The 17,358-nt window shown below is 43.5% G+C and overlaps 1 protein-coding gene across 1 annotated transcript; it reads right to left on the reverse strand.

Moving 5' to 3' along the window:
• Nucleotides 1–3: 3 nt before the first annotated feature.
• Nucleotides 4–16,841, reverse strand: star2 (steroidogenic acute regulatory protein 2). Its single transcript, XM_071394600.1, has 7 exons — nucleotides 16,722–16,841; nucleotides 15,315–15,446; nucleotides 14,948–15,087; nucleotides 12,556–12,711; nucleotides 9,496–9,680; nucleotides 8,979–9,072; nucleotides 4–627 (listed from the first exon to the last, which is right to left on the reverse strand). The coding sequence occupies exons 1-7, from the start codon at nucleotides 16,783–16,785 to the stop codon at nucleotides 454–456; spliced, it is 945 nt and encodes a 314-aa protein (XP_071250701.1). The 5' UTR covers nucleotides 16,786–16,841; the 3' UTR covers nucleotides 4–453.
• Nucleotides 16,842–17,358: the final 517 nt, after the last annotated feature.

The following is a 17,358-nucleotide window of genomic DNA, read 5'->3' on the forward strand; positions in this document are numbered from 1 at the left end:
CACACTACTGTTTTACCATGTAGCGGTGTAGATAACTACTGTAACTACACATTACTGTTTTACCGTGTAGCTAACTACAGGAACTACACACTACTGTTTTACCATGTAGCAGTGTAGCTAACTACTGGAACTACACACTACTGTTTTGGCAAAAATAAAATATGGCTAAAGTAGGTAATAATTTCCTGTCTTTTACGGCATTTAGTGTATGTGTGTAGTGTGTGTGTGTGTAGATGTGTGTGTGTCACACACCCTGAAAGAGAGGGCACCCTGGCATGTCTTCACAGCAGTGGGTGGCTCTCCTCTGGGTGTCTGGATGCTACTAGTGAAAGGCCAGAGCCAGCCTGCAGACGGTTCTGTCTCTCTCTGTGTGTGTGAATGGCAGCCAGGTCCTTCAGTCTCTCTCTAAGTCTCTCTCTGTCTCTGTCTCTACTCCCAGGCGCTCAACTCCACTTAGTGTGTGTCAGAGAGTGTGTGCGGTGGTTGTCTGGCTCTAGACACTGTGGGAGCATGGTGGTTTGTGTGTCGCTGAGTAGGTCCGTCGGCCAGCCGTCTGCGCAGACACCGGGTGAAATCCAACTGCGCTCGAGGCAACGCTTGATTGACGATTGACTTTGGCAGCCAGCCCTGAAAATACAGTACATACATATTCAATCATCAAATCACATTTTATTTGTCACATGCGCCGAATACAACCTTACAGTGAAATGCTTACTTACAAGCCCTTAACCAACAACACAGTTTTAAGACAATACACCCCCAAAAAAGTAAGAGATAAGAATAACAAATCATTAAAGAGCAGCAGTAAATAAGGAATTGCGCGTAGAGCTCCGAGACAGGATTGCGTCGAGGCACAGATCTGGGGAAGGTCAACAAAACATTTCTGCAGCATTGAACGTCCCCAAGAACACAGTGGCCTCCATCGTTCTTAAATGGAAGAAGTTTGGAACCACCAAGACTTTTCCTAGAGCCGACCGCCCGGCCAAACTGAGTAATCAGGGGAGAAGGGCCTTGGTCAGGGAGGTGACCAAGAACCCAATAGTCACTCTGACAAAGCACAGAGTTCCTCTGTGGAGATGGGAGAACTTATATTTCCCTCACTAACTTTAAACGTCAGCTAGCTGAGCAGCTAACCGATCGCTGCAGCTGTACATAGCCCATCTGTAAATAGCCCATCCAATCTACCTACCTCATCCCCATATTGTTTTTATTTACTTTTCTGCTCTTTTGCACACCAGTATTTCTACTTGCACATCACCATCTGCTCATCTATCACTCCAGTGTTAATTTGCTAAATTGCAATTACTTCGCTACTATGGCCTATTTATTGCCTTACCTCCCTAATCTTACGTCATTTGCACGCACTGTATATAGACTTTTCTATGTGTTATTGACTGTACGCTTGTTTATTTCATGTGTAACTCTGTGTTGTTGTTTGTGTCGCAATGCTTTGCTTTATCTTGGCCGGGTCGCAGTTGTAAATGAGAACTTGTTCTCAACTAGCTTACCTGGTTAAATAAAGGTTAAATAAATAACAAATTGTGTGTAGATTGATGAGAAAAAAATTACAATTTAAAACATTTTAGAATAAGACTGTAACCTATCAAAATGTGGAAAAAGTCAAGGGGTCTGAATATTTTCCAAAGGCACTGCACTGTACATAGATACAGTGGCAGTGAGAGCAGCGCTCTAATGAAGGTAGACCATATCTCACCATATGTGTAAATTAGAGGTCATCATGGTAATGAAGGTACAGTGGTTCGTCATTTAAAAGTTGCGGGGTACTGCAGCACAGCTTGCGTAGTGCCGTAGAATTCTATGGCATGTTATTTAAGTGCCAACTACTGGTACCATTAATGCTGGTTAGTGCTAGTTTGACCACCAGAGGGCATCTTTGAGAAGCATTTGATAGCCTTCAATAGTGGCTGTACTAGAGAATTTAAAACTTTTTTTTGTAAGAGCATAGTATATGGGACTGATTTTAAGAAATGTTGCTTAATTAATTTGATTAATATTGTGTTGTTTCTACTCCAAGAAAAACGAAAAACCCTCTGGGTTTCCGTTATGAGGGAATGGAAAATATGTCGCAGTACAACGTGACGTTCCGGAGTAGGCTAAAGCGCTGGGCTATTTAGCCAAGGAATCCCTGTGTCATGCGGGCACGTGGGAGACCGGGGTTCAATTCCCAGACGGGGAGAAAGGAGTAGGCTGTCTTTGTAAATAAGAATGTGTTCTTAACTGATTCCATATGTGTTATTTCATAGTTGTGATGTATTCACTATTATTCTACAATGTAGAAAATAGTAAAAATAAAGAAAAACCCTGGAATGAGTAGGTGTCCAAACTTTTAACTGGTACCTGATTAATTAATTTGATTAATATTATGGTGTTTTTCCTCCAAGAAAAAACTTAAAACCCTCTGGGTTTCCGTCAGGATGGAACGGAAAATATGACGCTGTACAACGTGACGGTCGGGAGTAGGCTACAGTACTACAGTAAGACCAAAATAATCCTAACAAAATAAAATAATAAAAACCTTAGTGTAACAACAGTTTTATTAGTAAGTAATACCGAAGTCGTGCACAATTATCAGTTTCTATTTAGGTTTATGTCGCCCATTCATTGTCAGGTAGAGACACAGTAGGACCCAAAAGCATAATCAGTGCTCTAACTCCCCCTTGTGGTGGTCTGGAGCAATGAAGTGGTGACGCAGGGTACCGTATTGAACCACAAATGACCTCTAAGTACCGCAGCATAATCGCAAAACTTTTAGTGGAGCAACCACGGTAGACCATGTCTCATCCTATGTGTAAATGAGGTGTTATCATGGTGATGAAGGTAGACCATGTCTCATCCTATGTGTAAATGAGGTGTTATCATGGTGATGAAGGTAGACCATGTCTCATCCTATGTGTAAATGAGGTGTTATCATGGTGATGAAGGTAGACCATGTCTCATCCTATGTGTAAATTAGGTGTTATCATGGTGATGAAGGTAGACCATGTCTCATCCTATGTGTAAATGAGGTGTCAACATGGTGATGAAGGTAGACCATGTCTCATCCTATGTGTAAATGAGGTGTTATCATGGTGATGAAGGTAGACCATGTCTCATCCTATGTGTAAATGAGGTGTTATCATGGTGATGAAGGTAGACCATGTCTCATCCTATGTGTAAATGAGGTGTTATCATGGTGATGAAGGTAGACCATGTCTCATCCTATGTGTAAATTAGGTGTTATCATGGTGATGAAGGTAGACCATGTCTCATCCTATGTGTAAATGAGGTGTCAACATGGTGATGAAGGTAACCTATGTCTCATCCTATGTGTAAATGAGGTGTCATCATGGTGATGAAGGTAACCTATGTCTCATCCTATGTGTAAATGAGGTGTCAACATGGTGATGAAGGTAACCTATGTCTCATCCTATGTGTAAATGAGGTGTCATCATGGTGATGAAGATAGACCATGTCTCATCCTATGTGTAAATGAGGTGTCATCATGGTGATGAAGGTAGACCATGTCTCATCCTATGTGTAAATGAGGTGTCAACATGGTGATGAAGATAGACCATGTCTCATCCTATGTGTAAATGAGGTGTCATCATGGTAGACCATGTCTCATCCTATGTGTAAATGAGGTGTTATCATGGTGATGAAGGTAGACCATGTCTCATCCTATGTGTAAATGAGGTGTCAACATGGTGATGAAGGTAGACCATGTCTCATCCTATGTGTAAATGAGGTGTTATCATGGTGATGAAGGTAGACCATGTCTCATCCTATGTGTAAATGAGGTGTCAACATGGTGATGAAGATAGACCATGTCTCATCCTATGTGTAAATGAGGTGTCATCATGGTAGACCATGTCTCATCCTATGTGTAAATGAGGTGTTATCATGGTGATGAAGGTAGACCATGTCTCATCCTATGTGTAAATGAGGTGTCAACATGGTGATGAAGGTAGACCATGTCTCATCCTATGTGTAAATGAGGTGTTATCATGGTGATGAAGGTAGACCATGTCTCATCCTATGTGTAAATGAGGTGTCAACATGGTGATGAAGGTAGACCATGTCTCATCCTATGTGTAAATGAGGTGTCATCATGGTGATGAAGTTATACCATGTCTCATCCTATGTGTAAATGAGGTGTCAACATGGTGATGAAGTTATACCATGTCTCATCCTATGTGTAAATGAGGTGTCAACATGGTGATGAAGGTAGACCATGTCTCATCCTATGTGTAAATGAGGTGTCAACATGGTGAAAGGATTGGAACATTGATTTGTATTTGTCTTGTTTAGTCTTATGAAAATTTTTAAAGTGCACGCTATGCCAGCCGTGCCTCAGTAAGACAGCTGCTGCTTCAGTGCTGGTCCATTCCCTGCACAGCAGCATTTGTGTACTTGCATTTCATTGGATGGTCTTGCTTGATCATACATGTTCTCTAAGGAAGTTCTATAACGTATCAGTACAGTAGTCTTAGCAACCTGAAGACCTATAGAAGGTTCCAGCAGCTGAAAGTGACAGGTCATTTCCTGTGAAACATCATGCTTAGCTTCATTTGACAGGAAGTGTTTAGAGAAAGATGTTGATGCCAACCCTAACGGCAGCAGCAGGAGCCAGGTGTGTGTGTGTGTGTGTGTGTGTGTGTGTGTGTGTGTGTGTGTGTGTGTGTGTGTGTGTGTGTGTGTGTGTGTGTGTGTGTGTGTGTGTGTGTGTGTGTGTGTGTGTGTGTGTGTGTGTGTGTGTGTGTGTGTGTGTGTGTGTGTGTGTGTGTGTGTGTGAGAGAGAGAGAGAACCCTATTGGCAAATGCATCTGGCAGCAAAACATGTTGATATTTTGAGCTTGTAGAGAATGGAGGAGCAGCTTTAGCTGTGGTAAAAGACTCTCTGTGTCACCAAAGCTTTGCTTGAGTTGATATATACAGTGTTTACCGTGATTACAGTCTCTGCTGAAGTGGGAACATTGACTGACTGCTATAGGTCCTTTTTATTATTATTAAATTTTTTATTTAACCTTTATTTAACCAGGTAGGCCAGTTGAGAACAAGTTCTCATTTACAACTTCGACCTGGACAAGATAAAGCAAAGCTTGGCGACACAAACAATAACACAGAGTTACACATAAACAACGTACAGTCAATAACACAATAGAAAAATCTATATACAGTGTGTGCAAATGTAGAAGATTAGAGAGGTAAGGCAATAAATAGGCCAAAGAGGCAAAATATTACAATTTAGCATCAACACTGGAGTGATAGATGTGTAGATGATGATGTGCATGTAGAGATACTGGGGTGCAAAGGAGCAAAAGGATAAATAACAATATGGGGATGAGGTAGTTGGGTGTGCTATTTACAGATTGGCTGTGTACAGGTACAGTGATCGGTATGCTGCTCTGACAGCCGATGCTTAAAGTTAGAGAGGGAGATATAAGTCTCCAGCTTCAGTGATTTTTGCAATTTGTTCCAGTCATTGGCTGCAGAGAACCGGAAGGAAAGGCGGCCAAAGCAGGTGTTGGCTTTGGGGATGGCCAGTGAGATATACCTGCTGGAGCACGTGTTACAGGTGGGTGCTGCTATGGTGACCAGTGAGCTGAGATAAGGCAGGGTTTTGCCTAGCAAAGACTTATAGATGACCTGGATCCAGTGGGTTTGGCGCCGAATATGTAGTGAGGGCCAGCCAACGAGAGCATATAGGTCGCAGTGGTGGGTAGTATATGGGGCTTTGGTGACAAAATGGATGGCACTGTGATAGCAAACTGGATGTCTGAGTAGAGTGTTGGAGGCTATTTTGTAAATGACATCGCCGAAGTCAAGGATCGGCAGGATAGTCAGTTTTACAAGGGTATGTTTGGCAGCATGAGTGAATGAGGCTTTGTTGCGAAATAGGAAGCCGATTCTAGATTTAATTTTGGATTGGAGATGCTTAATGTGAGTATGGAAGGAGAGTTTACAGTAGTTTACAGTAGTGATGCTAGTCGGGTGGGCGGGTGTGGGCAGCAATCGGTTTAAGTTTTACTAGCATTTAAAAGCAGTTGCAGGCCACGTACAGAGTGTTGTATGGCATTGAAGCTCATTTGGAGGTTTGTTAACACAGTGTCCAAAGAAGGGCCAGATGTATACAGAATGGTGTCTGCGCAGAGGTGGATCAGAGAATCACCAGCAGCAAGAGCGACATCATTGATATATACAGAGAAAAGAGTCGGCCCGAGAATTGAACCCTGTGGCACCCCCATAGAGACTGCCAGAGGCCCGGACAACTGGCCCTCTGATTTGACACACTGAACTCTATCAGAGAAGTAGTTGGTGAACCAGATGAGGCAGTCATTTGAGAAACCAAGGCTATTAATGCAGTGATTGACAAGAGTCAAAAGCCTTGGCCAGGTCGATGAAGACGGCTGCACACTGCACAGTATATCGTTTAGGACCTTGAGCGTGGCTGAGGTGCACCCATGACCAGCTCGGAAACCAGATTGCATAGCGGAGAAGGTACGTTGGGGTTCGAAATGTTCGGTGATCTGTGTGTTAACTTGGCTTTCAAAGATTTTAGAAAGGTAGGGCAGGATGGATATACAGTGGGGAGAACAAGTATTTGATACACTGCCGATTTTGCAGGTTTTCCTACTTACAAAGCATGTAGAGGTCTGTAATTTTTATCATAGGTACACTTCAACTGTGAGAGGCGGAATCTAAAACAAAAATCCAGAAAATCACATTGTATGATTTTTAAGTAATTAATTTGCATTTTATTGCATGACATAAGTATTTGATCACCTACCAACCAGTAAGAATTCCGGCTCTCACAGACCTGTTAGTTTTACTTTAAGAAGCCCTCCTGTTCTCCACTCATTACCTGTATTAACTGCACCTGTTTGAACTCATTACCTGTATAAAAGACACCTGTCCACACACTCAATCAAACAGACTCCAACCTCTCCACAATGGCCAAGACCAGAGAGCTGTGTAAGGACATCAGGGATAAATTGTAGACCTGTACAAGGCTGGGATGGGCTACAGGACAATAGCCAAGCAGCTTGGTGAGAAGGCAACAACTGTTGGCACAATTATTAGAAAATGGAAGAAGTTCAAGATGACGGTCAATCACCCTCGGTCTGGGGCTCCATGCAAGATCTCACCTCGTGGGGCATCAATGATCATGAGGAATGTGAGGGATCAGCCCAGAACTACACGGCAGGACCTGGTCAATGACCTGAAGAGAGCTGGGACCACAGTCTCAAGGAAAACCATTAGTAACACACTACGCCGTCATGGATTAAAATCCTGCAGCGCACGCAAGGTCCCCCTGCTCAAGCCAGCGCATGTCCAGGCCCGTCTGAAGTTTGCCAATGACCATCTGGATGATCCAGAGGAGGAATGGGAGAAGGTCATGTGGTCTGATGAGACAAAAATAGAGCTTTTTGCTCTAAACTCCACTCGCCGTGTTTGGAGGAATAGAAGGATGAGTACAACCCCAAGAACACCATCCCAACCGTGAAGCATGGAGGTGGAAACATCATTCTTTGGGGATGCTTTTCTGCAAAGGGGACAGGACGACTGCACCGTATTGAGGGGAGGATGGATGGGGCCATGTATCGCGAGATCTTGACCAACAACCTCCTTCCCTCAGTAAGAGCATTGAAGATGGGTCGTGGCTGGGTCTTCCAGCATGACAACGACCCGAAACACACAGCCAGGGCAACTAAGGAGTGGCTCCGTAAGAAGCATCTCAAGGTCCTGGAGTGGCCTAGCCAGTCTCCAGACCTGAACCCAATAGAAAATCTTTGGAGGGAGCCGAAAGTCCGTATTGCCCAGCGACAGCCCCGAAACCTGAAGGATCTGGAGAAGGTCTGTATGGAGGAGTGGGACAAAATCCCTGCTGCAGTGTGTGCAAACCTGGTCAAGAACTACAGGAAACGTATGATCTCTGTAATTGCAAACTAAGGTTTCTGTACCAAATATTCAGTTCTGCTTTTCTGATGTATCAAATACTTATGTCATGCAATAAAATGCAAATTAATTACTCAAAAATCATACAATGTGATTTTCTGGATTTTTGTTTTAGATTCCTTCTCTCACAGTTGAAGTGTACATATGATAAAAATTACAGACCTCTACATGCTTTGTAAGTAGGAAAACCTGCAAAATTGTCAGTGTATCAAATACTTGTTCTCCCCACTGTAGGTCTGTAACAGTTTGGGTCTAGAATGTCTCCCCCTTTGAAGAGGGGGATGACCGCGGCAGCTTTCCAATCTTTTTGTGGATCTCAGACGATACAAAAGAGAGGTTGAACAGGCTAGTAATAGGGGTTGCAACATTTTCGGCGGATAATTTTAGAAAGAGAGGGTCCAGTTTGTCTAGCCCAGCTGATTTGTACGGGTCCAGGTTTTGCAGCTCTTTCAGAACATCAACTGTCTGTATTTGGGTGAAGGAGAAGTCATTTTCACAGCAGCTTTAGTCGTTGATGGTTGCCTTGAATATCAATTCAAACCTCCTCTTAAGTAGCCTGAGGGCCAGTCTGTTTGTGCGATATGTCATATGAACATGTTTGGCATGACAATGAATGACAAGGAGTTGGCACAATAGCACAAACAGACTGGCACTCAGGCTACTTAAGCCCACCTCAAACTTCGATCTGCTGAGGACACTGGGCCTATCCAAATCGCGAAGTGCGAGATTCGCGGCTGTGATCAGTAGACGGACCCTGCTGTACTCACTGGACATCCTAAGGGCCTTTGGCCTCGAATGCAAGGTCGGGCAGCCGGCCGAGACCGGTAAGGAGGGCGAGGGCGAGGACATGGAGAATTGAAAGGCCCAAGCTTAAGGGGAGGTTTGAATGAATATTCATGATCTAAACTGACATGTGATAACATCCTAGTCCATGTGTAGCCTAACAAGTTGGGGTCAATCAATTTGAATTCAAGTCACTCAATTCAGGAAGTGGATACGAAATTCAAGTTGATAAAATCTACCTTGACATCCATGTTGAGGAGCCACGTAAAGTGGCTCCTGCCTGTGTCGTCTGCCAGGGGCTCGATGACAATACACGTTGGTCCGTCCTCCGCTCTGTTCAGATCAAGTAAACAAAAATCACTCATTAAAACTCTATTAACAATGTAATGTATAGACACCTACAGCATGATTATTAACTGAACCTAAAATAACCTTTATATCAAATAACCTTTGCAATGACCCTTCTGTGACAGCATGAGCCATAAACAGGCTTTGGTCCAAGCACGCCCTCTATCCAACTCTATGAGCCATAAACATGCTTTGGTCCAAGCGCGCCCTCTATCCAACTCTATGAGCCATAAACAGGCTTTGGGCCAAGCGTGCCCTCTATCCAACTCTATGAGCCATAAACAGGCTTTGGTCCAAGCGCGCCCTCTATCCAACTCTATGAGCCATAAACAGGCTTTGGTCCAAGTGCGCCCTATATCCAACTATATGGAGCCAGGCTTATCCGAGCAAAGCCGGTGTTCTTGTTACCTGACGAAGCCTTTCTGAGGAGGGAAGGACTCCAGGTGCGTGGCTGCTCCCCCCAGATAGATACATGACTCCTGTCTGGAGAAGTGTCTCACACTCAGGAAGTCTCTCTGGCCTATCAGGTTGCCGGCTGTCTCTGCTGACACCTCGTGCGTAACCATGGTTTCCGGGCCAGCTTGCTTTAGAACCTTCAACACAAGAGACAGACTAACAATACAATATCATTTACTGTACTGCTATGTGTCCCAAATAGGACCATATTCCCTATATGGTGCACTGATTTCTCATGTCACAACTAGTGTACTGTATAGGGAATAGGATGCCAGTTGGGACGAAGGCTTTATAATGCCAGCTGAAGACACAGGATCTGCCGTAGTAGTTTGTTCTTCCCTCATCAGAATGTCACAAGACAAGTGTGATATCCTGGTGTTGTAAAGACTATCGACACTGTGTGGTCCTCGTCTACCGTAAAACTAGCGACACTATCGACTATCGACACTGTGTGGTCCACGTCTACCGTAAAACTAGCGACACTATCGACTATTGACACTGTGTGGTCCTCGTCTACCGTAAAACTAGTGACACTATCAACTATCGACACTGTGTGGTCCTCGTCTACCGTAAAACTAGCGACACTATCAACCATCGACACTGTGTGGTCCACGTCTACCGTAAAACTAGCGACACTATCGACTATCGACACTGTGTGGTCCACGTCTACCGTAAAACTAGCGACACTATCGACTATCGACACTGTGTGGTCCTCGTCTACCGTAAAACTAGCGACACTATCGACTATCGACACTGTGTGGTCCTCGTCTACCGTAAAACTAGCGACACTATCAACTATCGACGCTGTGTGGTCCACGTCTACCGTAAAACTAGCGACACTATCAACTATCGACACTGTGTGGTCCTCGTCTACCGTAAAACTAGCGACACTATCAACTATCGACACTGTGTGGTCCTCGTCTACCGTAAAACTAGCGACACTACCGACTATCAACACTGTGTGGTCCTCGTCTACCGTAAAACTAGCGACACTATCAACCATCGACACTGTGTGGTACACGTCTACCGTAAAACTAGCGACACTATCGACCATCGACACTGTGTGGTCCACGTCTACCGTAAAACTAGCGACACTATCAACTATTGACACTGTGTGGTCCTCGTCTACCGTAAAACTAGCGACACTATCGACCATCGACACTGTGTGGTACACGTCTACCGTAAAACTAGCGACACTATCGACCATCGACACTGTGTGGTACACGTCTACCGTAAAACTAGCGACACTATCGACCATCGACACTGTGTGGTCCACGTCTACCGTAAAACTAGCGACACTATCGACTATCGACACTGTGTGGTCCTCGTCTACCGAAAAACTAGCGACACTATCGACCATCGACACTGTGTGGTACACGTCTACCGTAAAACTAGCGACACTATCAACTATCAACACTGTGTGGTCCACGTCTACCGTAAAACTAGCGACACTATCGACTATTGACACTGTGTGGTCCATGTCTACCGTAAAACTTCAATTAATAGCCCGGGTGGTTATTTGCTTAATTCACTGAACACAACAGGCCTTTATTAGAGACAGGCTTCTATTTGAGCCAGGTGTCTATTTCCTTAATGCATACAGCTTTTGCTCATTTACATAGTTAATTGTTTAATTCCAGCATTCACTTCCAGTATTTTAATCCATGTATTCATTTCCTGCACTGATGTGTTATCATTTACACACCGTGTCCCGTTTCTTGTTTCAGTGTGCCTCTATAAAAATATATATTATTCTCCTATTTGACCGTGCAGTTCTTACGTTCGCCACTAGAGGGCGGACTGACAATTTCTGGGGGTCTGTAGTCCTGAAGTTGTTGACTGTTTTATGCTTACCTAATTTTTTATCAAGTGATTTACTGAATTATTTAAACCCCTATAGTCGATTGACACACCGGTACGTCAATCTAAGTAACACAGTAAACAATTCCCCGTCAAAATCTCTAGTTTAAGCTAGAGATATGGTATCTGTTTAGAATGCATAGAATGCGTCTCAATCCACCGCATCCGCCAATGTCGCACTTCCGCGTCTGCGGTGGAAGGTGGCAGAGCTAGAGCGGTGTTGGTCAAACCATGAGACCGTCCCCACAAAATCGGTCTCCTCAAGAAAATGTCTGTAGTGTCAGAAACACTCTATGACCCCCACAAATGTCAGGGGACTCGTCTGAAGTCAGTACCATCCATGTGCTTATAGTAGTACAGGCCAAATTCAGTATTTTATCAAATTATTTTGTTATATATTTTTTTACACCTAAAGGGGTCCTACAATTCTAAATAAAAAAGCAGAATGATCCATAGTATGCCCATCTTAAAACAATTCCATATGTCAGCTTAAATGAATGATCCATAGTATGCCCATCTTAAAACAATTCCATATGTCAGTTTAGATGAATGATCCATAGTATGCCCATCTTAAAACAATTCCATATGTCAGCTTAGATGAGTCTGCTTATCTTGACGTTGTTTTCTTTTTTTCATAATATTTTATTGAAGAAGATATATAAACAATATTTTTTATTTATTTATAATTTGTACAGTCACGTTGCTTTTTTATTTATTTATTTACCCCTAATCCTTCAGAACATTCCCTATTGATCCCCGACCCCCTCCCTGTTTCCCACCCTTCCTAATGCCTCCCGCTCCCCCCACCCCTAAATACACAGAGGAAAAAAGGAAAAATAAATAAACAAAGTAATACAATTAAAATTGTAATAATAATAATACTAGTTGTTATAATAATAGCATTAATAATATAAATAGTTTTAGAAACACCTTATTACAAATATTTCACAGTTTACAGACCATAATACACATACTTAGCAGGTAAATAGTATTCCAGTTGGATAATAACACATGTGTATATGTAGAATAACAATCTAAAGGATGCCATAATGGATGGAGACCAAGGAGAACAGAACATCAATGATTTCCTAAGGGGGAGGTGTTAAGATTACACATTGACCAACAACTATGCTACTATGATGGACCAGTTACCTTGATGTTTTTGATGCTTGGGTTCCACTGGTGCATCAGCTCCACCTTCCACAGGATGTGATGTATCTCTTCTGGGGTGGCGTCTAACACAGTCTCCAGTCTGAAGACCTTCCTGTCCCCAGACAACACTTTACTGTAGATCACATCCCCGTTGTCCTACGACAGAAAGTTACAGGAATTGTTGTAATGTGGCCTCCTTATGGTTTCCTTTAACAACACAGTTTCAGGAAGGTTTCTAATGATGTCCTGTTTTTCTATAGAACACATTTTACTAAACGTTCTCCTGTGATAGTCTTTCTACTTCATTTGGTCCTGAGATTACAGAACATTTCTCTACTCCAGAGTTACAACTTTTTGGCAGTGTGGCATCTACAAAGGGAAAACCAGCCACGTCGCGGACACTAACGTCTTGCATTCGGTCAAGCTAAACACCTTCTTCGCCCGCTTTGAGGTTAACACAGTGCCACCCACACGGCCCGCTACCAAGCTCATCATTAAGCTCTGGGCCCTGGGCCTGAACCCCGCCCTGTGGAACCGGGTCCTGGACTTCCTGACGGGCCTCCGCCCAGGTAGTGAAGGTAGGAACAACACTTCCACTTCGCTGATCCTCAACACAGGTGCCCCATAAAGGTGCGTTCTCAGCCCCCTCCTGTACTCCCTGTTCACCCATGACTGCGTGGCCACGCACACCTCCAACTCAATCATCAAGTTTGCAGATGACACAACAGTAGTAGGAATGATTACCAATAATGACAAGACAGCCTACTGGGAGGAGGTGAGGGCCCTGCGAGTGTGGTGCCAGGAAAATAACCACTCTCTCAATGTCGACAAAACAAAGGAGCTGATCGTGGACTTCAGGAAACAGCAGAGGGAGCACGCCCCTATCCACATCGACGGAATCGCAGTGGAGCAGGTGTAAAGCTTCAAGTTCCTCGGCATACACATCACCGACAATCAGAAATTTGGCTTGGCACCTAAAACCCTCACAAACTTCTACAGATGCACAATTGAGAGCATCCTCTTGGGCTGTATCACAGCCTGGTACGGCAACTGCACCGCTCTCAATCGCAGGGCTCTCCAGAGGATGGTGCTATCTGCCCAACGCATCACCGGGGGCAAACTACCTGCACTCCAGGACACCTACAGCATCGGAAGTCACAGGATGGCCAAAAAGATCAACAAGGACAAAAACCACCAAGCCACTGCCTGTTCACCCCGTTATCATCCAGAAGGTGGGACCAAGAGACTGAAAAACAGCTTCTATCTCAAGGCCATCAGAAAGTTAAATAGCCATCACTAGGCGACTTCCACCCTGTTATGTAACCCTGGCCACTTTAATAATGGAACAATAGTGACTTTTAATAATGTTTACATATTTTTGCTTTACTCATCTCATATCTATATACTTTATGCTATTCTACTGTATTTTAGTCTATGCCACTCCGATGTTGTTCATCCTAATATTTATATATTCCTTAATTACATTCTTTTACTTTTAGGTTTGTGTGTATTGTTCTGAATTGTTAGATATTACTGCACTGTTGGAGCTAGAAAAACAAGCATTTCGCTACACCTGCAATAACATCTGCTAAACATGTGACCAATAACATTTGAATTGATTTGATATGCATATTACCGGTACAAGGTTTCCATGGTAATAGCTATTTAGATCAAGTTTTCCTAAATGTCAAAGTAACGGAAAGAGAAAGTTTGGATATGTGGCATTAGTATGCAGCTTTACAACACACCGTTTCAGAAAGTTAAGTCTCTTGTGAGAGACTGTCAGTAGAAGAGTAACTGCTGCTTTTGGAACAGCTACTGGGATCCTTATTAAATAACTAATAACACATTTGGTTCTGGCTTCTGAGATTATGGAAAGTGCATTTTTCTCCTACAAGACAAAAAGTTCCCAACTTTAAACTAAATTGAATGCACAGGCTGTAAGTTGCTTTGGATAAGAACGTCTGCTAATTGACTAAAATGTAAAATGTTAGGAAGTTAGAAATTGTGGCAACAGTATGCAGCACAAAGTGCCCATGTCAATGATATTTTAAGGGTTTTGAAGACAGGATACCATTGTAATCTATTGGTAAGCTATTCAGATCATGTACCCCCCCTTGTCTTATATGACAGTTTGGTGGTTTGACATCAGTACAAGGTTTCCATAGCAATAGCTATTCAGATCATGTACCCCCCCCTTGTCTTATATGACAGTTTGGTGGTTTGACATCAGTACAAGGTTTCCATAGCTATTTGTGGAGATTGAAAAGATATGCATGAACACAGGAAGCAACATATTTTAAAGGGAAAATACAGGATGGTTTGACAAAAATCTATATACAAATCCCAGATTGCCTCTTTAATCAACGATGATGTATGGATGATGCACTACCTCTGTGAGTTCTGTTTTCCATCCGTTCTTATCCTCAACAATGTCCAGAGCCTTGGTCAGCGCCTCGTGCCCACTCCTTATGTACAGCAGCTCCTCCTCTTTCAACGGGACTGGGATAACTACCTCTCTTCTGGAGCTCTCTGTAACACGTTTACATACACACATGAAAAACAGCCCTCACAGCAGCACTCACTTTACTCAGTTCTAATTGAAGCTGTTTAATATTCAATGGTCAGGACAAGTTATAGGAAAAAGTAATGCCCTTGAACATGTGTAATTATAACTAAAATAAGGGCAGTTTGTGCTCTGTGTAAAATAATAATGTAATTGAAAATGTGTGTAATGTGTGTATCATCGTCAGACTTACCACTGTGTTGATGCTGAGCGGTGCCAGTCTGCCAACCCATATGGCTGGTCCATGCTGGTAGTTGGGTCTGCCCATTCCTCTGCATGTGAGCTAGCTCCTGGCCGATCGCTGTGATAGCTAGCCGTTGCAGTCCTGTCGTAGGATGACAATAATAGCAAGAGTCAGCTTTCATTTGTAGAGCACATTTCATATAGCCTGGTCGCAGATCTGTTGTCTCCTACTATAGCCTGGTCCCAGATCTGTTGTCTCCTACTATAACCTGGTCTCAGATCTGTTGTCTCCTACTATAGCCTGGTCCCAGATCTGTTGTCTCCTTCTATAGCCTGGTCCCAGATCTGTTGTCTCCTACTATAAACTGGTCCCAGATCTGTTGTCTCCTTCTATAGCCTGGTCCCAGATCTGTTGTCTCCTTCTATAGCCTGGTCCCAGATCTGTTGTCTCCTACTATAAACTGGTCCCAGATCTGTTGTCTCCTTCTATAGCCTGGTCCCAGATCTGTTGTCTCCTTCTATAGCCTGGTCCCAGATCTGTTGTCTCCTACTATAAACTGTTCCCAGATCTGTTGTCTCCTATAGCCTGGTCCCAGATCTGTTGTCTCCTTCTATAGCCTGGTCCCAGATCTGTTGTCTCCTACTATAACCTGGTCCCAGATCTGTTGTCTCCTTCTATAACCTGGTCCCAGATAAGTTGTCTCCTACTATAGCCTGGTCCCATATCTGTTGTCTCCTTCTATAGCCTGGTCCCAGATCTGTTGTCTCCCACTATAACCTGGTCGCAGATCTGTTGTCTCCCACTATAACCTGGTCCCAGATCTGTTGTCTCCCACTATAACCTGGTCCCAGATCTGTTGTCTCCTACTATAACCTGGTCCCAGATCTGTTGTATCCTACTATAACCTGGTCCCAGATCTGTTTGTTCTCTTGTCAACTTCATTGCTCATTATCAAGCCAGACATGTTTAGCATGACACAGGCTGCCACTCAGGCTGCATTTGATCCATTCTGCAAGTCAAAGTGCTGTACACTTTGATGAGGACTTCACAGGATTTCTCTCCACAAATTAAGACTACTACTAGTCACAGCCAAGACGCCATAGTATTAACAGCAACAATAGATAACTCCATCCAGATGCACGTGCACTGGCTGGTCCCAGATCTGTTTGCGCTGTCTTACAATGACCATAGGAGGGAGTTGGCAAGGCAGCACAAACTGATCTGGGACCAGGCTATGTGCAGTGTGCAAGACACGGTAATCCTACAATCTAAGGAAGGAGAGAAAATGGATGCTTCTCTCCAGGCCTGCATCCAAAATGACCTCCTGTAGTGCCCTGGTCAAAAGTAATGCACTATATAGGGAATAGGGAGCCACTTGGGACACAACCAAGATGATATATAGTTGTATGTTTTTACCTGCCATGGTCCTGAGGTGAGGGTAGGAGATTCCACAGCAGAGCTTCACCACGGCAGGCAGCATACTGTAACGTTGGTGACAGCGACGGCAGCTTGAGTGTGCCAGGCTGCAGGCTTTATAGGGCCGTCTGAAGGACAAGAGAGGAGATAAGGGGATGGGTTAGAGGATAGGATTGTAAACTGAATTCTGGCCCCAAGGTTGCTGTTAGAGAGACACACAGCTGCTTTCATTAGAGGTATTTTACGTGTGGTTCTAAAAAGGAGAGAATAAATCATGAGGATTCATGTAGACAATAATAATCCACAACCATTGTATTCTAGTGAAGGGTCATCCTATATAACTACTGCAGAATGACAAGTCTACATATAGGATGGTCTGTATTCTAGTGAAGGCTCATCCTATATAACTACTGCAGAATGACAAGTCTACATATAGGATGGTCTGTATTCTAGTGAAGGCTCATCCTATATAACTACTGCAGAATGACAAGTCTACATATATAGGAGGGTCTGTATTCTAGTGAAGGGTCATCCTATATAACTACTGCAGAATGACAAGTCTACATATAGGATGGTCTGTATTCTAGTGAAGGCTCATCCTATATAACTACTGCAGAATGACAAGTCTACATATAGG

The sequence above is a fragment of the Salvelinus alpinus genome, chromosome 3 (genome assembly GCF_045679555.1).
Source record: "Salvelinus alpinus chromosome 3, SLU_Salpinus.1, whole genome shotgun sequence".
NCBI lineage: Eukaryota > Metazoa > Chordata > Actinopteri > Salmoniformes > Salmonidae > Salvelinus > Salvelinus alpinus.